Here is a 24,700-nt window from a genome sequence, read left to right on the forward strand (position 1 = left end):
ACCCCTGGCCCAGAGAGAAAAGTGCTCTCTCTCCACATGTTCTGCCCATTACTGATCCTTATACCTTCTGAGGCTGGTAGCAGCTCCAAGGTCGAGGAAAAAGTCCTGTCCTGGGAGGTGGGAGATGTGGGTTCTCGTGCCGTGCAACCTCTCACACCTCACATTCCTTGTGAATTAAAATGATTTGTTTTTATCTGCTTCTCCCACAGATGGTGACCTTCGAAGTACAGGGACGTTCAACCCTGAACACCATTCTCAGTGAGATTAATTACATCTTTATTAAATAAGTTTAAAGAATCGTGGGCAAAGCTTTCTCCCTGGCTTCTACCTCTATCCAGCCCTTTCATCACCAAGTGTAATGCTATGGTTGGTATGGTGTACAACCACTCCTAAAGGGCCAGTGCCCATCCACTAAGTTTTGACTTCTCGTGTGTGACCTCTCATGTGTGCATTGCAAGGTCAGAGGACCCGGAGGCTGCCTGAGCTTGAGTTTCAGCACCTCAGGTGAGTCACGGAGAACTCATGATGTCGCCTCAGGAATCCTTCCCAGACTCTTGCGAAGGGAAGGAGTGAAAGGTGGTTATACTTGGGCCCATTTTGTGGGTAGAAACACTGGGAGAGCAGAATCACAGGCAAGAGAATTCTCTCAGATCTGCACCACTTTACAAAAGGAACAATAAGTGAAGGATGGCATGAAGACACTGAACTAATTAAGCTGTGAGTTGTTGTTCTAAAGGCCAGCATTTAGATCCTCCAGTCCCCTGACTTCGTGGGGCAAGTGCCTTCAACTATCCGCCCAACACAGTAATTAAAACTACTGGATTGGCACCAGCACCAATGCTAAGCAAAGCTCTGCCCTGGAGTCGGGAGGAATGCCCTAGAGTCTTGTCCCATCTCTGGCAATAATGAAGTTGGTGCCTCACTGGTTTGGCTCAGTGGATAGTGTTGGCCTGTGAACTGAAGGGTTCCAGGTTCTATTCCAGTCAAGGACATATACCTTGGTTGCAGGCACATCCCTGGTAGGGGGTGTGCAGGAGGCAGCTGATCGATGTTTCTCTCTCATGGATGTTTCTAACTCTATCCCTCTCCCTTCTTCTCTGTAAACAAACAAACAAACAAAAAAAAAAAACCAATAAAATATATTTAAAAAAACAATGAAGTTGGTGGCCTTGGCCATGTCAAGGAACTTTTCATGTCACTTCACTTGTGACCTGAAGACGCTGGACTGGTGAAAAGGTTAGGCGAGGTTCAATACTCCTGCCCACTTCTCCTGCTCACCTACACAAATGTTTCTCCGGTGACCAATCTGGCAGTCGCTTAAGCTTCATGTAACAGGGCTGTCACCCAGTAGTTTCACCCTCCAAGAGAGAAAAAGCTTGGAGGGTGGGTTAATGCAGGTCCATGTGGCACATATTCAATAGGCAAATGGGATTTTAATCCCTAATGAGTCTAACATCTGTTTTCAGGTTGGACAGGAGAGGCCCTCTTCCCCACCTCAATCTTGCCTCCATTCTGACCCACTGGCCCTGGCCCCACCCACCCTGCTCAGTGGTGGCCTTCCCTCCTGGCTGACCAGTGGCAGCTGCCTGAGGAAGCCCAGTGCTGCCATCCTGAGCTGCCCCGGTTCACCTTGCTGCACCTGCCAGGTGCCTTCTGCAGCCTCCCAGGTAGTTAATGATCTCCCCCTAGGCAGAAGAGCTCTTTAATGATTTACCAGAGTAGATAAAGAAAAAAGCATAGTTCTCTACTTGGAGGCCAATTAGGCCGGCAATTCAGACATTATGGATGGAGTTAAGATTGGCTTCAAGTTCAAACCAAGCTGTTTTGTGTACGAACCCTGCCTTATAGCTGTGTGTATAAAGCCTTATCAGAACCTCCATTCAGATATTTAAACATCCCAGCCCCACTGTATGATCAGCACTTTAGGGCTCCTTCGTGACTCGGGGACTTGGCTGTATTGAACAAAGGATACCAAAATACCCGAGGACAAAATGAGATTTCACCGTTTAAGGGACCCTAGAGAAAGAAAAGTTATTTTGCTTTTTCTGACCTCTTGGGTTCTTTATTAGAGTCTTAAAAACGTCTTTTTTGTTGTTGTTGTTGTTGCTGCTGCAAGAAATTGTGTACTTCTTTGAGTCAAAATTCAGTCTCTGAGAGATGTGTGGTGCAGCGACTTTAAAAAAAAAATGCTTTGGGGTTAGAGACCTAGGTTGCAATCTTGCACTCAACGAATTGGGTTCTCTGAATCTCACTTTTCTCATCTTTAAAATGGGCACAATAGTTCTGTCCTTGGGATTTTATTTACTTACTTATTTTTGGATAGTCATGCTAGTAAATAGGTAAGGAAAACCCAGCACACCGTAGAGAATAAATGATCCATTGCCTTCAGCATCATCAGGCTTGCTCTTGTCTAGAAAAACTTGAATTTTATATAGACATGAGGGAAAAAGTATTCCCTCTCAAAAGTATAACACTAAAGTTTAATAAGGATAAACAGGGTAGGCCTAGTAACATTGGTGGCTCCCAATGAACTACACCTCCCACATGGACTCCGGGTTTGATCACGTAACTTGCTTTGACCCATGAGACATTCTAGTGAAGCACTCAGAGATTCCCTAGGTGCTTGCATATTGGGGATTGTCCTCTTGGCACACTCTCTCCTAAAAGCCAGCTTTTTGTCTGTAAAAAAAGCTCAGGCCAGACCATGGAATGACGGGGAGCCACAAGAAGCCACCAGGATGAGGCCATCTTGTGCACATTCCAGCCCCAGCCAAGCTCCTAGCTGAGTCTACCAACAAAACTGAGATAAATAATAAATCCTTGTTGTTTTAAGCCACCAAATTCTGGAAGCGTGTGTTTGTTGACAAATGCCACATCCTAAATTTACATTAAGGAAAGCAAACAGTACAAGTAGAAGTGACGGATTATCCTTATAGAAGTTCATATGAAATAGACCATCAGATTTTAGTGAATTATAAGTACCAACATACTGCTAAGGAACTAAATGCAAGCTTAGCCTGCTTTTTTTATTGAACAGATGAACTCGTTGATGGACCATATAGCTACTAATTGCCTGCTGGTTATAGGCTTTGTGCTGGGGGTGTGGGGGACTGGGGATACCAAGAAATTTAAGACCCATTTCTCCTGTACTCTGTAGCCCCTTGGATTCTGAAATTTAAGTTTGCATGTGCGTTGAGGTCTGACAGTTCAGTAAGAAAGGTGAATAGGTAACAAAAGTCCACTTAGGTTCCTTAAGAATGCTGATAGACTTGCTGGATTTGGCAATCAGGGAACATCTAGAAAACTCTGTTAACCCACCATTATCCATTTTTAAGTGTATCTGGAAGCAAGCAACAGGGAAATGAAGGCCTGGAGACCAGATCCTGTGAGGAATAATTGTACCCATTATAAACGTGTACCCTGGGGGTGGGGTGGAAGAGGGGGAGAAGGCTGCAAGTGCAGATGGGGATGGAGCACAAAAAATTCAGAACTTACCAAAACCGGTTTGGCTCAGTGGTAGAGCATCGGTCTCTGCGGACTGAAAGGTTCCAGGTTCGATTCCGGTCAAAGCCATGTACATTGGTTGCGGGCACATCCCTGGTAGGGGGTGTGCAAGAGGCAGCTGGTCAATGTTTCTCTCTCATCGACCTTTCTGGCTCTCTATCTCTCTCCCTCTCTATAAAAAAAAATCAATAAAATATATATATATTTTTAAAAAATTCAGAACTTAAATATGAGAGGACTAAATTCATTCTGAGTGCCAGAAGAAGAATCAGCAAGTTACTGAAAGTCCTAGGGAGATGGCTTTCAAGTTAATATTCAGAAGAATGGCTAACACTTCTGGTGCATGAACTTCGGTAAGGAGCATCTCTGTCCTCGAGAAAGGCCTGGGCTGCCCCTTGCCAAGCAGATGGGGAAGGGGTCCTGGCAGTAGGTGGAGCCAGGAGCCCCTAAGCCTCTCCCACGATTCATCCCGGAGTTCAGTCTTTCTCATCCTGCCAGGATAATGTTACAAAGTAAAACAGATGACACTTGCCTGCCAATAGTGAGCAAAGGCATTGATGACAGGAGCCTGAGCCCAGAGATTAGGGATATGGGAATCCAAGCCTCAGAGACACATAGCTGTTGCCTCGGACGCCTCTCACCACCTTGCAGGGGTCATGAGAATGTGTACTTCCCAGGGATTAGTTAGCACGCTCTGGGAGCAGATGCAGGGGAGCGGGCCAGGCGAGTCGGAGCCTGCAGATTCCACAAGCATGTGACAGTTTAGGAAGATTGAGGGAAGGGGACAAAGCCAGGATAAGGAAGCCATCCAGCATTTCTGATTGGGTATTACAGCCCTATTCCAGAATCATCATCAGGGAACATGCTTCTCTCACTCTTTAGTTGGCAAAACTGTAGGGGAGAAGGTCTTGTCAGGGGCGTGGGCCCCATTTTTTGCTAGTGGGTCTGCAGCGCCAATAGCACCAGGTTCATAGGTCTATAGTAGGGGTGTTGAACTCAATCAGAGAAGGGGCCAAAATCTAAAATCCAGCCTAAATCGCGGGCCGAATGGTTTACTGAACAGTCATAAACTGTCATTGTGATGGAAACGCAGCGGAGTACAGTGATGACAGCGCGGTGCGGGCCACATTGCAAGGCCTGGCGGGACGGATTTGGCCCGAGGGCCTTGTGTTTGACACATGTGGTCTATAGGAAACAGGAGATATGGGAGGTCAAGTGTTGGATTCCCTGGAGACAATGCAAATTGTGGGCCCAGAACCTTACTGTTGGGGTTCTGGGTGGGAATAAAGGGAGGAACTGCAGATTGCCCCTTACCCACAATTCCTGGGCTCCTATGCTTTTGCACCCCTGTGCCTTTGCACATGCTGTTTCTCTGTCACATCTTCTAACAAGATCCAACTTCCAGATTCTGCCCCATCTCAAACCCTCCCCAATCTCTCAGGTAGAGGCAGCCTCAGACTTGCATTGCCTCATTCAGCGCAGCTTACCGTGGCTAGACTATGAGGCTGGAGGCTGAGTCTTGTTCACCTCTTTATCCCCGAAAAGAGGTGGCCCAGAACCCAGGATGTCCCTTGTGCTCAAGTGCACATGGTCAAACATATGAGTGCCCTCCCTCTCCCTTCACACACATGTGGCGTGCTCACCTGTGCTCCGCTTCGTGCAGGGTACACACCTGTACTATCGCTGTGGCCCATCTCTCTAAATGGAATGCAACCCTTGTCAGAAAGAACTGCATTCTAAAGTAAACCAGACAGAGGAAAGTGTCGTTTCCATTTTCTCCTTCCAGGGCAAGGAAACCCTGGCACCTGGGGATGGGGGTTTAGTCTAACTGGGGCCTGAGCAGACCAGAAACCCTCAAGGGAGGGAGGCCCGCCATGGCATAAACCCTTCAGGCCACTGACCCAGCACAAAGACTGCACTGTGGGGAAACTCGATCTAAGGGTGTGCCTCGCTCTACGGGAACGCGATACACAAAAAATCCAAAGTCATAAAATAGATAAATCTGGGGTAGTTATTGACTTTACAAGAGAGCTCGCCAGCAGGTTCCTCTAAATAGCCAGCTCCCACAGTCCACTTAAACTGTGATTTTATTTTCAGGAGTTTGATATTACACACCGGTTTTCAGGAGAAACATAAATAGGTCCCCGGGGAGCCTGGCATCGCAGTGTGTCTGGCCTGCAGCTCTCTGACCAGCCCTTAAGGTGAGTGGGCCCCGAGCTGCTGTGCTGGAGGCGCTGGGGGCTGGTTAGGAGCTCTCTCCATGTCTGCGTGCTATATCTGGCTTTTCCAATGTCATCTGGGCCAGAAAGACCCAGGCCCCACCAGCCTCTGCGTGAGTAGGTTATTGATTTCTCAGCGCCCTTTCCTCTAAGGGGAATATAGGATTTGTAGCAACGACTCGTACATGCATTCATTCACTCAAGTGTGCTTACTCGGTACTTCCTCTGTTCGTGACATCGCACTAAGCACAGCAAAGTAGAGAAGACTGTAAGGTGTGCGCCTGTCCTCTAGGATCTCACGGTCTGGTTAGAGAGACAAGCCCCTCGATGCCACTGATGATAGAAGGCACATTTTTTTTTTACCCTTTAACAGCTCAGAAATCAGAATGCCTCTTACTGTAGATGGTATGACCTGGTGTGACTGGCTGGGTCTTTCTTAGTGGTAAGTACAATGATTGGGGTATCTTATGACTGGCAGTGTCTTAGATGAAACACCGTATATGAAAGTGCTAAATAATGATTTAATGCTTCAGGACTCGAAGTGCAATTCAATGATTGAAGGATAAAACTGGGCCCTGTGTGAATGCACCTCATGGGTTTCTCTTTGCAGAGAACATGGGTGATAGGTTTGAAATAATGTCCCTTTCCCGCAGTTCTCTAGGGATGCCGGGCTGGAATCCTCACCCTTCCTCCATTCCACGAGTGGGAAATGGTAATGGCCCAGCCCTGATCCCCATCCATGCAAGTCAGCAGCAACAGGCCTGCGTGGCAGCCCTTCCGGAGTGAGGAAGTTGGTGTTGATTCTCTGACTACTAGGTGGAAAGTCCTTAGTCATTTGTACCTTCCAGGAGCCAGGCCTGTTTCTGACATGAAACAAACAGGAATATAAATGTGTGAGCATGTGTGTGTGTGTGTGTGTGTAGTAGTAGTAGTAGTAGTAATAGTAATAGTAGTAGTAGTTGTCGTTGTCATCGTCATAGTAGCAGAAAGACATAATTCTATGTACAGATGTGTGCCAAATGAATGAGTTTCTGTTATTGAGACCATCAATGTGTTTGCTAATCTTGACTTCTGGGCCAAAATTCAGAACAATTTCTTATAATCTGTCTAATGTTATAGGGGAATTCTTGTCTTTCTTTTTTTTGGCTTTACCATCCCTCACCCCCAAAAGCAGTGGTTTCTGTAGCTGGCCATGTTCTCTTTATTTAAAGGGCTGTGTTCCCACAGCAGGCCCAGAGACCTGGTCTCTAACTTGTGAAAGCACAAGGAGAAGGTACAGCTTCTAGGCCACATGTGTCAAACACAAGGCCCGCGGGCCAAATCCGTCCCGCCAGGCCTTGCAATGTGGCCTGCACTGCGCTGTCATCACTGCACTTCGCTGCATTTCCATCACAATGACAGTTTATGACTGTTCAGTAAACCATTCGGCCTGCGATTTAGGCTGGATTTTAGATTTTGGCCCCTTCTCTGATTGAGTTCGACACCCCTATTCTAGGCAGATGACAGAGTGACAGTGGTGGTTAAATAAGTTCTTAGAAGCCTATGTGGACTTGGAACGGTTAAGAAGAAGTGCATTGGCATAATAACATAATCCAAATCCTTTAACTCAGTTATTTATTGACTAGAGGCCCATTGCAGGAAGATTCATACAATAGTCCTTCCTTCTCCTGGCTGTTGGCATCAGTTTTCATCTGGCACCCAGGACCCAGGCCTTTGCTCCAGCCACAGCAGAGAAGCCAAGCCTCTTCAGTCTTCAGTCTTTGCTCTGTGCCTGTGTTTGCAAATTAACCCTCCATCTTTATTGAGTTAATTTTCGTACTCACTCCTGATTGGCTAGTGGCCATCATGGAGGTATGATCAATTTGCATATTTCTTTTTTTTTAGTGTAGATGTAACACATAAAGATGGAATTGCTTTCTAATTCATGGCCGTACCAAATGTAAACACACTTAGCTGTTTAGTTACACCTTTCTTTGCTTCACTTTGATTGTGAGTGCAATTATGATAGTTCTTCTGTGTCTGAAGGAAAGGATGCGGTTTAAGGCACCAGCATGGAGCTGCTCCTGTGGCCTTTTGTTGACATGTCACATTGTCGCAGGCTTTACCATCCTTGCCAAGAGAGCTACATGCAGCTGGTGGTGAGCCTGAGCCTTATTCTAGAAGGAACGGGAAACCATGAAGGGGCTGGCCTCCTTGGAGAATCTGACTTGGGGCACAAACACAGGAGTGTTGGGTGACAGTAACCAGGACACACTGGCTCTTTGCCTTTGCCGCTGAGTCCAAGTAGTTCTTGGGGCTGTCTCAGGTGACCCCCCATGAGTCAGGCCTGGGCTGGGTCCTGTCAGCCTGAGGTCAGCCTGTCATATTGAGGCCATCATGTGGGAGAAGCAGACTGTGTTGTCTCCTGACCGGTTGGTGCACTGGCTGCACTCCATCGTTCCCCGCTCATATCTCTGGTGCCCAGGCTGATTCACTGTGCAGGCTAGAGGCTCTTACTGCCGTGATGATGGGGGATTTCCAACGGTAACTCCCATGCAAGGTACAAGCCTTCCTCATCACCAGGGCTTGTCTCGTACAGGCCCCTGCTGAGGGCTACTTTCCCTCTTATCAACCATAAAAACCAAGATGCAAAAAGATTGTTCCTACCCAGGTCTTGTCTGAGTCTATAAGTGTGCTGACTTTGATAGTATTCCCATGTTTCCAAGGCTTTAATGTTTTCCAGTTTTGGAGGTTCATCCTTCTATTCATCCTTCAAGACCCAGTTCAGGTGTTTTGTCCTCTGGGAAGCTTTCTCTGATTACCTTTCGTGCTCTCATGTTTCTTGATTCTCTGACCGAAGTTCTTGTATATATTACTGTCTCCGTTGGATGTGGCATCCTTGAGGCCAGGGACCATGTCTCATTATTTCCTTGTTTGTCGCCCATGTCTGGCTGGCCTGTGGCCTGTCAAGGGCTATCTACTCAGTAAATGTAAGGTAAATAATTAAAAATATTCTATTCCTGCCAACTATTTGTTTGTTGGTTCACTCATTCACATCTAAAAGTACTTCTCCTTTGGAAGTGGTTATCGCTATGTTATTTATAAACGCCCAGGGCCTCAAAGAGGGCCAAGTGTAAAACCACCGGTTAGGATGATTTTAGCTCTAAGTAACAGCTGACTTAACAGAAATAGTTTTAAAGGATAGGCAGTGTATTTTCACACCAAACAGGAGGTCTCGGTGTCAGGTAGGCCAGTGTGGGTGACCCAGCAGCTTAGGGGTCTCTTCGGGACCAGTGCCTTTCCACCTTCCTGGCCTGCCATCTTCATGTGCCAGTGAAGCCTGGGTCCTGGGCTCAGAAGCAGGTCCTTCCCTCGTCTCTTATTGTCAAGGAAACCCTTTCCTAGAAGCTCCTGCTCCCCCCAGAACATTTACCCTTCACTGTCCTTGATCAGGATTAAGTCCCAAACTTAACCCTGATAAGGAAATGAGCCCAGCCTGGTGGCTGAAGCCAGTCCTGGTGTAGTCCCTGGAGTTAAGGCAGAGCGGGGGATTTTCTTTCCTGAACACATGGGAGACAAAACTGGGGCTCTGCTAGCAAAGAGTCAAGGAAATGAGGGGATCGCTCTTAGATGGGCATCCAGTAGTGTCTGTCACGCCAAGTATTTAAATAAATTATGACATATCACTAACAGAATGAAAGTCTATAAAAACATTAGTGACTGAGGGGAAGCTACATGTATCAACATTTATTGACTTTCAAAATATTTTTTTATTCAAAAATTTGTAAGTAAATGTAAAACTCTATGTATAGTTTAATCATTTTTGTTTGTAATAATAATAATAAAAAAAATAATAATAATAAATGCCAGGTTAAGCACACCCCAAAATCTATAAGAATAATGTGCACTATGCATTTAAGAGTGGCTGTGTGTATGTACTCACATGTGTGTGAAGAGGAGGGTTTACTAGGGACCTTCATTTTTTACATTCCACATTTCTCATATTATTGAATTTGTGTAAGAATTCTTTCCTTTTGTTAAGACAAAAACAAACATGAAAGAGAACACTTTAAATGGCCCAGTATCATTTTAAATGCAAGAAGTCAATTAAAGACCTGGACTCCTTTCTAAGAACAAACTAGCTTGAGATTAGGAAGGATCTTCCTGAAAGTTTTGCTTATGAGCCCAGAATTTAAACTCCTTCCATGAATGAGAAACAGTTGTTGTTTTTTAGGTAGTAGGTCTCCTTAAAAAATACCTATTTTTTTAAAAGGAAAGTTTATTTATTTTTTTAGAGAAAAAGGAAGAGAAGGAGAGAGAGAAACATCAATGTGAGTGGGCAACAGGGATCCGGTGCCTTCTGCACACCCCCTATCAGGATCCAGCCCTCAACCTCCTGGTGCCCTGGAGGAAGCCCAACCATCTGAGCCACATCTGCCAGAGCAAGAAGATCCTAATTCTGACCATTGTCTGTTTGCTAGAGAAGGACATCGTCCTGGCTCTGGGATGCTGACTCACCTATAGGAAATCCATTGTTGAAAATCTTCCCAGGAGCCACATTGACACCAAGAACCAGTCAAAACCTCCCTGAAACTCCACTGCTTTCCTTGGGCCCAAATGCCTCTGTCAGATAAGCTCAGAGAACAACTCCTCTGAGGCCCACTTTCTGCTCTGTCCCTGTAACTGTAATTACTTGGGCAAGTCCTCCATCTCTACGGAGTTCACTGAACGCCTCTGAAAAGTGAGTGTGATTTATGACAGCACTTGAAGGAAGGACTTTGAGTCATTAAAAATTTTTTTTCTAGAGCAAACCCTTGGCTATCTGTAGCAATTCCCCCTAGAAAAGCTCTTTGGTTACTATAAAAATAGATGGTTAAATTCAGCACAGGTTCAGGATGCAGTATATATATCTTTGATCAACTTGTCCAGGGCCTGTTGGAAAATGTGACGTGGCATTATAAATGGAACAGGTATACCTCATCAAAATACACAGACTAAACTCGTAGGAGGAAGCTGGATGTGCTTATAGTTCCAGGACAATTGGAAACGAATGAAGTGGTCTATGTTCTTTCCTGGTTTTATAATGTGATGTTTCCATGCTTAAAATTATTTTTCTAAGCACTGTTGTAGTAAAAATGGTGCTCAAGGCACTACCTTTTTGTTGGGGAGCACATGAGACTTGGCTGGAAAGTTTGTAAGGAGGACATTCTGAGGAAAGGGAAGTGTGTGGAAGACCACCTGCCCTGTTTATCGGAATTCCGACTTAGGGGAGACTTAGGGAGTGTCAAAGGCGGTGACCCTAATTATTCCTGGACCTTCCCAAGCAAGTCTGTGCACAGGCAGACCCCTGGGGCGGGGTTACTGGAATCCTTATGCTTAATCCTGGATGCCCTTGCCCAGAGGACAATGCAAACACACATGTCCTCCCAAGATTACTCACCCTCCTGTGATAGTATCTAAAGAGAAAAACTCTAGTAAAAGCCTAACAAGGCAGGCAATTGAGGCTGCCTGGCTCCTTCCACCAGGCCATCCCATCTCTTAGCCTCTCTTTCACAGTGAAACTGTCAGAGTACTCTGCTCATCCATCGCTCAGGGGCTGCTGATCAGCCCTGGCACCTTTTAAGGGAGAGCCGGGATTTTTAAAGATCACCTTTTCCTGCCTTTCCATTCTTCCAACCACATGCACCTGTGAGCGTGCACACACACACACACACACACACACACACACACATGCACACACATCTCTCCTCCACAGATCTATGCTGGTGAGCTGCAGGACACCCACCCTCAGGGAGGAAGCTGCAGTTCCGCCCTACCATGGAGCAGCTGCCACGGAGAAACCATGTCTCACTGCCTTCAGAGCTATGACATTTTCAAAAAATTACACAAAATTGGACTTTTTTAACCTTTCAGTTTTTAAATATTGGTCACAAGTTCCAGTTTTTATAAACCCTGTGCAGGCTGAACAAAACATGTCTGTGTATTGGTCGGATCCCACCTGAGCCACCTGCTTGGGACCGCTGCCCTGGGACAATGCAGAACAGACTTACTGCCTCTTGTTCACGAAGATCTGAAGATGGTGGAAGATAGCTGTCAGACTCCTCTTGAGCTTTTCTTAGTTGGTACTCACTCATTGACAAGACTCTTCAAGGAGTTTAAAATCTGGTGGAAACAGTTAAACACCCAGTCCTAGTGAAATGGTGTCATTGCCACCGTGAGGATTTGCATGAGGGGCCAGAGGAAGGGGCACTGTTGACCTGTCTTGGGGTGTGTGCAAGCACTGGACTGTGCCCTGCCATATCCCTGTGGATTTGGCAAAGGTCTTTCTCTAGAGCTTTTCTAAGGATGAGCCTCTACTACCCAGCCATGCAGCCATCCCTACTGGATGCCACTGGTTTTGTATGGAGCTTGGGGTCAGTGTTCAGGAGCCTTCTTGATGTTCCCCATAAATCTGCTCAATGCAGAATAAATACCGGAGTCCTACACATACACAAGCACAATAACAGATCTGGGAAAATCTTAGTTTGAACTAGCAAGGCTTTTGTTTTTCTCTGGCTCTGCTCAAATTCATTCTATTTTAGAATAGACATAGGTTTCTTGCCTAGAAAAGGTCTACCATACAGATACTCTGATGGTTAATTTTATTGTGTCAATTTGGCTAAGCTATGGCACCATTTGTTTGGTCAAAAAAAATAAATAGTATTGATGTTGCTGTTTTGATATTTAAAGATGCGATTAACATTTAAATCAGTAGACTCTGAGTAAAGCAGCTTACCCTCCATATTATGGTTGGGCCTCGTCCAATCAGTTGAAGACCTTAAGGGGAAAAAATGAGATTTCCTAAAGTAGAAGGAATCTGGCCTCAAGACCGAACCATAGAACCTTACCTAAGTTTCCAGCCGCAAAGCATAACCTGCAAATTTAACTCTTACCTGAATTTCCAGCCTGTTGGCTTGCCCTAAGGATTTTGGACTTGCCCATCCTCACAATCACATGAGCCAATTCCTCAAAATAAATATATATTTTTTAATTTTATACATAATCTGTTGGTTCTGTTTCCCTAGAGAACCCCAATACAGGTGCCGTTTTCATGATACTTCTGAACCCAAAGCAAAAATACAAACTGTTTAAAATATGAATAGCCGCTAAGTTCTAAACCCAGGCGGTGCAGGTATCTTTGATTTCTCTTTATGGCTGAGACGAGGAAGGTCTCACTAATTGTAGAAAATTTTAACTTCAGCACCAAGGCTTTTGAATAGTTTCCAACCTGCTTATCTTCCCAAACAGAACTGAGATAACTCCCGCAGGAAGAACTTTCTGATCTTAGCCTCAGGCTGTTCGTAAAGTCTCTTCTGTGCCTTATTATACTTACATATTTGGGCTATGCAGTACCAACCACTATTTCTCCCTTATATAGTAACAGGTGTGTGTTTTTGTTGTTGGTGTTGTTAATTCTCTCCCAAGGACATTTTTTCCATTTTTTTATTATTATTATTATTTTTTTTTTTTTGTAAAGAGAGTAGAAGGAAGTGTGAAAAACAGAGAGAGAGAGAGAGAGAGAGAGAGAGAGAGAGAGAGAGAGAGAGAGAGAGAGAGAGAGAGAGAGAGAGAGAGAGAGAGAGAGAGAGAGAGAGAGAGAGAGAGAGAGAGAGAGAGAGAGAGAGAGAGAGAGAGAGAGAGAGAGAGAGAGAGAGAGAGAGAGAGAGAGAGAGGAACATCAATGTAAGGGAGACATATGATTGGTTGCCTCCTGCACATGCCATAACCAGGACAGGGGATTGAGCCTGCAACTACTGAGGTATGTGCCCTTGCCTGGAATATAATCCTCGACCCTTCAGATGCTCTAACCACTGAGGTAAACAGGCTAGGTCAGGATCTCTGTTTTTGCGCTCAGTACATGGCAACCCAGGGAAAAAACCTACATTTCCCAGCCTCCTTTGCAGCAAGGTGAGTCCATGTGCCATGAGGTGAACCAGGGAAAGGGGACCGTGCATGATGAACAATAAGATAGCAGGTTTGGTCCATGAATCCTTGGGGCACCACAGTAGCCCAGCTCTGCCTACCTGGGTTTTCACATGAGAGAGAAACAAAATTCTCTGTAACTTAAGCATTGCTATTTGAGTTATCCATTACTTGCAGATGAACCTAACCTTAACTAACTTTGCTTACATGTACATTTCCCTCAACACCACAAAGTAAAGGAATTATGCTTTATCAACTACTGCATAGCACCATGCCTGAAATATAATGGTGTCCATAAGTGTTTAGTGAATAGATGTATGAATGAAAGAATGAATGAAAAGCTAACAAACTAGAGAAAAACCCCAGGGGGCTTTGTGCCAATGAGGGAGTGTGTGTGTGTCTTCTAGTTTAGTTTCAGTTAAGACAACATAAATTCTATATCAATGAGCATTTAGTTTATGCCAGGCAGTGTCAAGTGATGCTTTTATACTGGTGAAAAAGCAGACAAAACTTTCTGCTTTTATAGAGGTTACTAGAGATGCAGTGCACGAAATTCATGCAGGGAGAGGGGTGTCCCTCAGCTCAACCTGACCCCTTTCCAATCTGGGATCCCTCTCACAATCCAAGACTGCTAACTCCCAACTGCTCACCTGCCTGCCTTCCTGATTTCCCCTAATCACTTCTGCCTGCCAGTCTGATCACCCCCTAACCACTCCCCTGCCAATCTGATTGATGGATAACTGCTCCCCTGCCAGCCTGTTTGCCCCCAACTTCCCTTCTCTGCCAGCCTGGTCACCCCTAACTGCCCTCTCCTGAAGGCTTGATTGCCCTCAACTGCTCTCCCTTGCAGACCTGATCCCTCTCAACTGCTCTCCCTTGCAGGCCTGGTCCCTCTCAACTGCCCTTCCCTGCTGGCCATCTTGTGGCAGCCATCTTGTGTCCACATGGGAGCAGCCATCTTTGACCACACGAGGGCAGCCATCTTGTGTGTTGGAGTGATGGTCAATTTGCATATTATGCTTTTATTAAATAGGATTATAGATGGACAGGCATAAATGAACAAGAAACCATCAGGTAGTGCTAAATGCCATGCTGTAAATAAAACTGCTTAATGTAATGAACTACTTCAGATGGGGTGGTGAAGGAAGGTCACTGAGAGAGTAGCAGTTATGCTGAGACCTGCCTGATAAGAAGTTTAGATCAAATAGGAGGACCCTGGGGGCAGAGCAAAGTCCCTAAGGAGTGATTCACTTGGCTTATTTCAAAGAGGAAAGGGCAAGTGAGAGTATAGAGAGTGAGGGTGAGGGGTAAGAAGCAGGGAGAGTTCAGGACCTGTGTGCCAAGCAAGGAGCTGAATGTTGTTGTTTTTTTGTTTTGTGTGTGTGTGTGTGTGTTTGTTTTTTAAATATATTTTATTGATTTTTTTACAGAGAGGAAGAGAGAGGGATAGAGAGTTAGAAACGTCAATGAGAAAGAATCATCGATCAGCTGCCTCCTGCACACCCCCCACTGGGGATGTGCCTACAACCAAGTACATGCCCTTGACCGGAATCTAACCTGGGACCTTTCAGTCTGCAGGCTGACTCTCTATCCACTGAGCCAAACCAGTTTCGGCAGGAGCTGAATTTATTCCCAAAGCAATGGAAGCCACGGAGCCTTTAAGCTCTGATGGACATGTTCAGATTTACATTTTTAAAGGCTCACTCTGGCTCCTGTAAGGACAGGAGCTATCAGGGCTGTACAGGGAGATGAACGTATGGACCTACTGACTGTGAGGTCCAGGGATTGCCACCATTGTCCTATAACTAGGGGTGAGCTAGAAAGTAAAGGGGGCTACCGACATTACATTTTCAGAGGCTTTATAGAGATGAGTTCTTTTGCCCACAGAAAGGCCTGAGCAGTTTCACTTCATACATTCAATTGTTTTCAGAGATGAAGTTTTCAAGGTGTGGGAATCAATGCACCATAGAGAGTAAATGAAAAAATAAGGCTTTGAGTGGCAAAAATGCTGGGGGCTATTGTTCCATTTTAAAACAGGGGAGGACGAGATGACCCAGAAACTGCCCAGAGTCACCCAGTGAATTAATGGCGGAGCTGGTGGGAAAAGATGTGTCTTTGGATTCCAATCTGGGATTCTTTCCACTGCATCACCTGCCCCTCTGAGCCGAACACGGCTTTGTTCTGTACTGTGGCCCTCCTGCACCCTTGCTCAGCTGACTTTCAAATACTGCCAGATGGCAGGAAAAAAGGTTGTGAACACATCAAGTCTGGTCTCTCTATTGGAAAAATAACTGAAATATGCTTTGCTAATTTTGACCCAGTCACACCTCTTTGTGGAGTAGATAGCACACGCATTTATGTGAGAATCTTCATGGTTTGACTACTTACCATACTTCTAAATGTCCAATTGAATATTTCTTAAAATCCACTGAATTCCTAAGACTCTGAGGTTATTTTTAAACTATTATAGAGATAAGTTCTTACATCTTTATAAAAATAAAAAAAACCAACAACAACAAAAAAACAACACCAAATCAACAAACAAACAAACAAAACACACAAACAGAAACCCACAGGGTCTTTTGGATTGGAAAATGAGAACAACACACCATCTTCGCTGTGTGCGGAGGGGTGTTACGATGAATGTTTATATGTGTAACTGCCATTGCATATGCAGATGCACAGGTTTTTATTTTGTTTTCTCAATATTTGCAGGAGGTAGAGCTCCATGCTGGACCTAGATTAAAGCTGTATGTTCTAAATCACATAATTTCATTCTCAACTACTTTGATTTTCTCCACTTTTTTCTATAGCCAAATAAAATAGACATAATTTGCATCATTCACTTTTTCTTTTAAATTAATTGAGCAATCCTATTTAAATGGAATAGGTGGTTAAGCATTCTTCTTCTTGTGTTCATTACAATAAGATTAATGACCCACCGATCCAGTTTTCCCATGTTAGATTTTGTTTCACATTTGAGCTTATTTGGACAGATATCACCTCCTTACACACTTAATAGATCCATAATTTATCATTCCTTGATCTCTGTGTATGAAGTACTTTGCTAGGCACTAGTGTTGGAGGAAAATAACTCAGGATTGGCGCCTGAGAATCTGTAAATCTTATCTATGAATTCAGATGTCTGTTCAACACGACTGCACCTCAAAAACCTCACACCTTTATTATGTTTCACATATTATATTGCACTGACAAGTTTAACTGCATCCAAGACTGAACCAGGTGGTGTTTAAATTCCCAAATACCTTACATTTGAATGCCTCAGGCAAGAAACACTGGCTACACATAGGCACAGATTATAATATTTCTGGCAAGAGAGACATTGTCAAAATCAGAAGAGGGAAGGCCTTTGCCCATAAATTTTACTAACACATTTATGCTAACCTTTATGCATTTCGGTAAGGCTTTAAAAACCAATGCTTAGGCATTGCTTTTCTGTAGGTCTTCATTGAAGCATCAAAAAAACTATTTTGAAAAATCACCATTGTAGGACCCCAGGAACTGTCCTCCACCTCCTCTTTTAAAGCACTTTCTCTTATTGCCTAAAAATTCAAGTACTCTCTTAACCAAGTGCAGACTGAAATATTTCACTGTGGATTTGAACAGGAGCCAAGAGGGTCGATGAAAGGAAAACTCCTCTCTATAAAAGGTTTATTGTCAGCGCTTTCTCAAGATGTAGGTTCTTCTAAAACAGGCTACCAACATTTTCACAAACATTGACACAACCTTCTCGGCCTCTCCTAGACCTATGGTTCAGGTCATTTTCTTTCAGGAAAGCTCTACATCTAGCCTTTGACCTTCTAGATGGCCAACTCTACCTGCTTCTGCCTCCATCAATATAATGTATATTATAAAAAGGAAAGGGGGATGGGGTAGCTTGGTCCTCATGCTAGTGGAAAAGTACTTGAAATTCCTCGCATTCCTTTGCATTTAGCAGCATGTTTACCTAATCACCAGTTTATTAGGATTAGCACAAGTCATTGCTTCGGGCTTATTCAATGAAAACAAACTGACTCCTATAGACTCAAAGGTCCCCCCCCTCTGATCCCAACTGAGGGCAGATTTTTAAGTAGTTTTTGAAACAATATTGGTAAAATATGAAGTTATAAACAAGCCATCTTTTATAAGACATTATCTAACCATACTTAACCTTATCCAAATGAAGACATGTGCAAGCTACGGACTGCTTTCATTAAAGTTTCTCTCTCCTGAAGTGATATGCACAATAACCTGGTGATTAAAATGATAAATTACTATATCCATCTCACAGTGACTGGGTGAGGGAGACCACTGGGCTTTGATTTCTTATAAAAACAATGCATTATTATTTAAATCACAAACTTGGCTTTGGATTCCTCCTTGTGCTTCTTACCATACCTGGTGTTCAATACATGTTGTTTTTTTTTTTTAATGCAGATTATTTTAAATGCAACCATCTTTCTCACTGAAGATATAAAAGCAGTCATTGTTTTATTTATGTAGGTCATTTTCCTGTTCTATCCCAAGCACCTAACCCAGATCCTGGCACAAAGCAGACGCTCAATAAATCCTGTTTGAATGATTGAATGGATAATCTAGATTGCTTCCAATGACTGTGGCCAACCTCTAAAAATATGGAATGCCATACACGCAGATATTAGGTAAATATTTCTTTATTAAATGATTAATTCCATAAATAAATTCTTTTCACTGAATATAAAATTAAAATCATTTACAAATTATTCCAGTATTACATTTCCCCACCCTCCCCAGAAGCTACATTTTTGATAAATAAAAACATTCAATTTTAAAAACACCTGATTTCTGTTTGCAGTTTAGAGTGCAGATAGCTGCCTCTCACAGACACTCACAGAGTGTCCCCTTTGGGAAAGAAGGAAACCCCTCCCTCCCGGTTACTTCTGTCAGAGGATGAAGGCTTTCCCTGTCCCACTAATCTCACTATCTTACAATTGCAGAACCGAAAGGAAAAAAAAGCCTAGAGGAAAAAAAAATACGCTTACCAAATAATTTACAAACAGAAAACAGAACGTCATCAACACCACAAGCTCCAAAATGAAGCAGTAACGTGTGCTCCAGTATTATGAAGCAAAGTATTCTCCAATGGCAGCCGCATCAGAGTCCATCTGCACCAGCACACCTGGCCGTTTCAAAACACCTTAATACTACTCATGTGTGAGCAATGCATCCCTTCTACAATGAGTCCCTTCACCCCCACCGCCCCCACCCATGTCTCCGCGATTCCGGCACTCTTCTCCCCGTCCGTCCTGTCCACCCTGGTGCTGGACACCCGGGTGGCGTCTAGTCCCTGAATTTGTGGATGTCATTGAACAGCCGGTAGAAGGGAAACGAGGCCTCACTGGCATGCGGGCAGTTGTAGTTGCACTTGCAGGACTGGATCATCATGACGTTCTTGGAGAACATCTCCCCGTCCTCACAGCGGAAGCGCATCTTCACCGTCCGGGTCTGCAGGGGCGTGCAGCAGCGGCCGTCCACACAGGAGCCGCAGTACTTGGGCCGGTATTTCTTCACACTGGAACATCCGGCGTAAGTAAACTTGACCGGCTCTGGGGATTTCTTGGTTTTGCTGCATTTCTTGCCCTTCTGTAAGAAAGACGAGAGAAGGAACGTTAGGGGCAAGGGTTCTCTTTCCTGGAAGGCAGGCCCCCATCTCACCCAGCTAGCTGCCCAGCAACAGGTACCCGCCAGGCAGAAACTTACTTTCAGGCTGCTGTACAGGGGCTGTCCACAAGGCCGCACCTCACAGATCCGGGTTTCTTTCACCAGGCGGCATTCTGGGTTGTCATTGGTAACGCGTGTGGAGATACCAGTTCCGCAGGTCTTGGAGCACTGGGACCATGAAGTTGTTTGGACGATACACTTCTGGCCGTGCAGAGAAGGGTTGAACAGGATGCGAGGGCCCTGTCCAAAAGCTAGAGAGGCAAACAAGAGGGAAGACTTTCTCAGAGGCGTGCTGACAACAAACAGATCCAAGTCCTCATTTCTATAAAGCTTCACCAGGCCTTAGGGGCTCCGTTTTCACTTACCAGGGAGCCGCTTCGGGAAGCCGCCTTTTCCAAACGCGATTAACTCGTTTTTTCTTGTTAACTCCACCTCGGAGGCATCGAATGTGGGCCCCTTGCCCAAGAGGTCGTCCCTGTCCTCCATGGGGTCCTTGGCACCGTCCTCGTCACAGATCCACTCCTCACAGCACTGCCCGTTCACTTTGACCAGCCGGGGGTTGGGACAGCCCAGGTTGGGGAGAGAAAGTTCTTGGGGGCACAGAGGAATGCAGCCCACGGCGCCGTCGATACATGTGCACTGGTGCTTACAGTTGGGCTGGAAACTCTCCCCGTTCTGGTAGATCCTGGAGTTGTATTCACAGGGTCTGCCCTCCGACTGAGCTGCAAAGAGCACCAGGAGAGAAAGGGAGAAGAGGATCAAGTTAAGATTCCGCACCACGGCCGCCTGAAACTCATACATATTTCTGCTGCTAAATTCAATTTATGGTAAAGTTCCCTGCAAGCTCCCCAGAGACTGCAGCCCAGAACAATAAGTTAGTCAGGAATCACTTTTCCGTATGCGCTTTTCGCTGGGCCCAGACACACTGAATTGCATTCCAGACTGCTGAAATCATGTGCCTTTCTGCCAAGCTACCAACAACAAAGCATCACCATACATGGTCTCAAAATTACTAAACTCCTGGACTACGGGGACTATTATTTTTTTTAAAGGGGCCAAACCACAAGCCTCTTACCTCTGCAGATCCCCTTCAGAGCGGTGGGGCTGGCGCCGAAGTTGCATTCCAGCCCCTTGGTGTGGTCGCAGGGCTGCGTCTTGCTGCAGTCCTCGTTGAGCTGCTTGGCGCAGACCTTACAGCAGCCACAGCCATCCCGGACCAGCCCGACTCCAGGGGCGCACTTGGGCGCCTCCAGGGGGCAGTCGCAGGCGGCGGGGCAGGAGAGCGCCTGGCGGGGGGAGAAGAAGACTCGCGTGAGGCTCGGCGCAGTGAGCAGGAGAGGAGCCCAGGGGAAGGGACGGGGATGGGAGAGGGGGGGTCTCCGATTGGGGCACCCCGGGCAGGGCTGCGTCGGCCAGGAGGCCCCAGACACCTCTTTAAAGGGGGACCGTAAAGAAAGAGGCTCCCGAAAGGTCCCCGAACTCTTTAGTTTACTTTTTTCCGTGCCGTGGGCAACGTGGGGAGAGGACGCGGGGCTGTGGAAGCGGACGGGGCAGCGGAGGCAGAAGAACTCACCAACCGGGCGAGCTGGAGGAGGGTGACGGCGGCGACGAGCGTCCTGGCCGTGCGGGGGCTCATGGTGGCGCGCAGGGGTCCCGGAGAGTGAGCGCGGAAGCAAAGACGCGGGCACTCCGGGCGCAGCGGACGGATGGGAGGACGGACGGCGGCGGCTGGGCCGGGCGATCGGTGCGGCGGGCCGGGCGGCACGGAGAGGAGGGCCGGGCGGCGAGGGGCTGCGGAGGTCCTTCTGCCGAGGTCCGGGCCAGGGAGCAGCGGAGGGCCGGGGATGATGCTTCGGGTGGCTCCCGCTCGCGGTCTGCCCCGGCGCGCAGAGCCCGCCCTTTATACGGGCCGGCGGCGGCGCCGCGTGCTGCAGTGACGTCGGCCCTGTCTGTGCCTCCAGAATTCTCAAACATCTCAGGAATGCGCGCTGGCGCGGGCCGCTGCCAAGCGCCTCCCCTGGCCCCGTTGCACCTTTTTTTTTTTTTTTTTTTTTTTTTTTTTTTTTTTGGTCCGGGACCCAAGCAAACAATCTTCCGTTTTTCCACCCGTTTTTCCACTTTAAATAACGACGTGTCTATAGGGGAGGGATCTTTTTGGCGTGATGGTGGTGGACAGATGGGGGGTGGTAGGGGTTGGAGGGGGGGCGGGGGGGAGAAAAGAGTTCAGAACTTTGTCTGGACCGGGAGGGTAGGAGGACCTGAGAGGGAGGAACAAAAGTCGTTTTGTTTGGTGATGCCGAGTTGACCGGGCAGCCTTGGAAACCCTCACCCGGGAGGCGGTGAGCTGTTTGCTTGTTTATAGCGAAGGTGAGAGTCAAGTTATCTGCGGAGAGAGGCGAAGGGGAAGGGGGAGGGGGGTATATCTTTGAGCCAGGCAACCACTTGTGGACTTGGTAGCATGCTCGGGTCAAGCCCCAGAGCTTCGGCATGGTGTTTATTAGCAACGTGAAGTGCATTGCAAATTAATCCCCGCAGTGTCATTTATGAATGAGAGGGTGGGGGTGGGGTGGGAATCACTGCTCTCTCCCACGCCTGGCGATTTTCCAAGCAGAGGTCTACCCTCTTCCGCGCCCCCTCTCCCCCGTCCTGCCCTCCCTTTTTCGGTCTGTCGTCCTTGTTTGTTTTTGGAGGTTCCCACTACTTCAGTTCCAGCCCGCTGCCTGGGGTTGCAGTCTGAGAGGAAGTGAAGCCTGGGAGTTCTCCGGGAGGCTGGCGCACACTTCCTCGCGGATGCGGGAGCCTGGGCAGGCGCTGCCAGCCTCCCTCCCTCCGCGGGCGGGTGGCGGTGCACACGGAGCAGCCAGCCAAGCAGAGGGGACCGCCGTGGAGTGATTTACACTGAGATCAACACCTGTGTATGCTGCAAAGGCATACACAGGTGTTGATTCCACTACCATGGTGCCCAGTGGATCCCTGGAAAAAGCAGACCCCTGAAAGCCGAAAGTCGTGCGGGATTTTTAAATTTCCTTTCCTTGGAACCACTAAGAAACCTCCGGTCGCAAGAGAATTGCAATGTTCTCCAAGCACAGAGAAATAAGAGTTTAGGGTGGGATACTCTGTAATTAAAATGTTAGCAGATTTAAAGACCCTACTTACCTGCAACGCGCTTGGCAGAAGCAACTATTTAACAGCATCCACATCGTTAGTGGGATGGATAAACTTTCCCTCAAAGTTCCTAAATTATCTTCTTTGTGCAATTTTAATAAAAACATGTACAAGAGATTATGCCAGTCTCCCTTGTATATGTGCTTTAGGAGAGGTGCCTGTCTCATTTGCTCTTTTGTCCTCTTTAATTTTAATGGAATTGGACAGTCTTGCTGAAGAAGGCCTTTTTTCCCCCTCAGTGCTGACTGTTCTGTGACTGAACCGCACATGGGAAGCGATTGCAATGAAAACAATCTCCAGTGAGGAGAACTACCAGGGAGGAGTTAAGTTTCATTCATTCAGAAGTGCCTTCTCAGAAGGCTCAGAGGCTTTTGCTGGGGGAAGCCGGATCTCTGAGGCTTTATTGGAGGGGTGTGTCTCTTCGCGACAATAGATTGTTATGCAAATACAGTGAGGAACGTCTGGGCCCTACATTGTACCCAAGGCCCATCCATCAATTATTGTTTAGGAAAGTGGTTTTTCCTGTGTTAGAGTTTTATTGCTGTTTTCTTCTTAATGAAGTGCCTGGGACCAGAGTGAGCAGGGGCGGTGCAGGGTGGGGGACGTGGGTGGAAAGAGAATGGACACAGAGGAGTGTCCCTGGCTTCTGTTGTGGTGTCTTTTTCTATTTGACTTCATGGTTGTAAGTATTTCCAGATGGTGAATCAGACACCAGACGTAACAATATTTCCATATTTGGGTATAGCAGTAGCCTGCGTTTTTAACATTTTTCTGCCTGTTATCCAACCACAAAGCATACTTGACAGCTTCAGATGTTGTTAAATATAGACTTAACTTCTGTTCCCAGAGCAGGAAATTCTTTGGAATCCCTTGTTTTCCACGCAATCCGTCTGTCATGGTTTAAAATAAAATTTCAGCGGATGATCCAACTGGCCTGGGCATATACCTTGTTCCTGTATGGAAGTGGGGGTGGGGGGCCGGGCAAAGAGGAGGCTCGGTCTGCTGCTTTGCAGCGAGTGGCTTTGCACTCAAAACACACACCGTTCCAGGGATTCCTTTAAAAATCAAGTTTTCTAACAAGGGTGTGTGTGTGTGTGTGTGTGTGTGTGTGTGTGTGTGTGTGTTTGTTTCCTCTTTAACTGGGGGATTTGAAGGAGGATTTTCAACCACAGGAGAAACCTAGCTCACCTTACATACAGCCAGCCGCCTGTGTTAAGCAGGGCCTGGGCTGTGGGAGGGGGATTGGGGAGCGGTAGCAAACAGGGCCGGGACCCCAGGAACCTAGGTGCCCAGCCTTCCCATAGGTATCCCGGTGCGTCGGCTGGTAAACCAGGGCGGCAGCGAGCGGAGCAGCAGGTCCTCTTGTCCAGCTCAGGGACCATCCGGGAGCCCCAGACGTGTGGTCGCCTTCTCGTCTCCTCTGCAGAGCAGTTCTCGCTCACCGAATGGAGGGGACGTGTGCTACTGTGTCTGAGTAGGTGCTGCTTCTGCGCTGATGCTGCTCCGTGTCCTCCGCCCCTCCCTGTAGGAGTGCCCCGCGAGGGAATGAGGGGCCGCCTTGTCTCCCTGGGCTGCAGGGCGCGGAGAAGGAGCTGCTTGTCCTCCGCAGCCCCTGGCTTGGAGCTGAGCGCTGGGGGCGCCGCTCACCCCGGCTGCCCGGGAGTTTTAGGTCATCCCAGAGAAGGGTTCACTGTCACCCAAGAGAAGGGTTCACTGTCACCCAAGAGAAGGGTTCACTGTCTGGCTGCGACTGAGAAGGATCATCACCTTAAACCTGGTGCCCCCGGCGTCCTAGCCCTGAACCAGTAGTTTCCAAACGTATGCATCTGAGAATCAATCCCCTGGAGAGGGGGGTGATGGGATGATTGCCGGGCCCCATCCCAGGATTTCTTACTAGTTGCCATCCTAACGGGTCCCTAGGTCCTGGCGCGGCGGCTGGTGGGGGCCACACACCGAGAACCACAGCCCGGGGCGGCCGGGTGCCCGGGACTCCCGCGCCCCCAGCCTCGCCGCAGCGCCTCAGGGAGCAGGACGGCTTAGGATGCCGCCAAAGACCACTTGAAGAGGTCGCCCCGCGCCTCCCTTTTTCTCTCCGCAGCCCTCCCGCCCCGCATCCCGCCCGGCGGAGGGAGCTGCCCGGCAGGCGCGCGGGGAGAGGGCCAGGACCGAGC

At 47.1% G+C, this 24,700-nt stretch overlaps 1 protein-coding gene and 1 long non-coding RNA gene across 2 annotated transcripts; one reads left to right on the forward strand and one right to left on the reverse strand.

Annotated features, from left to right (window-relative positions):
* Positions 1 to 17,722: 17,722 nt before the first annotated feature.
* Positions 17,723 to 21,247, reverse strand: CCN1 (cellular communication network factor 1). Its single transcript, XM_036445525.2, has 5 exons — positions 20,938 to 21,247; positions 20,440 to 20,650; positions 19,730 to 20,086; positions 19,404 to 19,615; positions 17,723 to 19,286 (listed from the first exon to the last, which is right to left on the reverse strand). Exons 1-5 carry the CDS (start codon positions 20,998 to 21,000, stop codon positions 18,984 to 18,986), a joined length of 1,146 nt encoding a protein of 381 aa, XP_036301418.1. The 5' UTR covers positions 21,001 to 21,247; the 3' UTR covers positions 17,723 to 18,983.
* A 342-nt stretch (positions 21,248 to 21,589) lies between these two features.
* Positions 21,590 to 23,458, forward strand: LOC118723311. Its single transcript, XR_004989219.1, has 2 exons — positions 21,590 to 21,731; positions 22,055 to 23,458. It is a non-coding gene; the product is annotated as an uncharacterized LOC118723311 (long non-coding RNA).
* Positions 23,459 to 24,700: the final 1,242 nt, after the last annotated feature.

The sequence above is a fragment of the Pipistrellus kuhlii genome, unplaced genomic scaffold, assembly GCF_014108245.1.
Source record: "Pipistrellus kuhlii isolate mPipKuh1 unplaced genomic scaffold, mPipKuh1.p scaffold_m20_p_2, whole genome shotgun sequence".
In the NCBI taxonomy this organism is placed as follows: Eukaryota; Metazoa; Chordata; class Mammalia; order Chiroptera; family Vespertilionidae; genus Pipistrellus; species Pipistrellus kuhlii.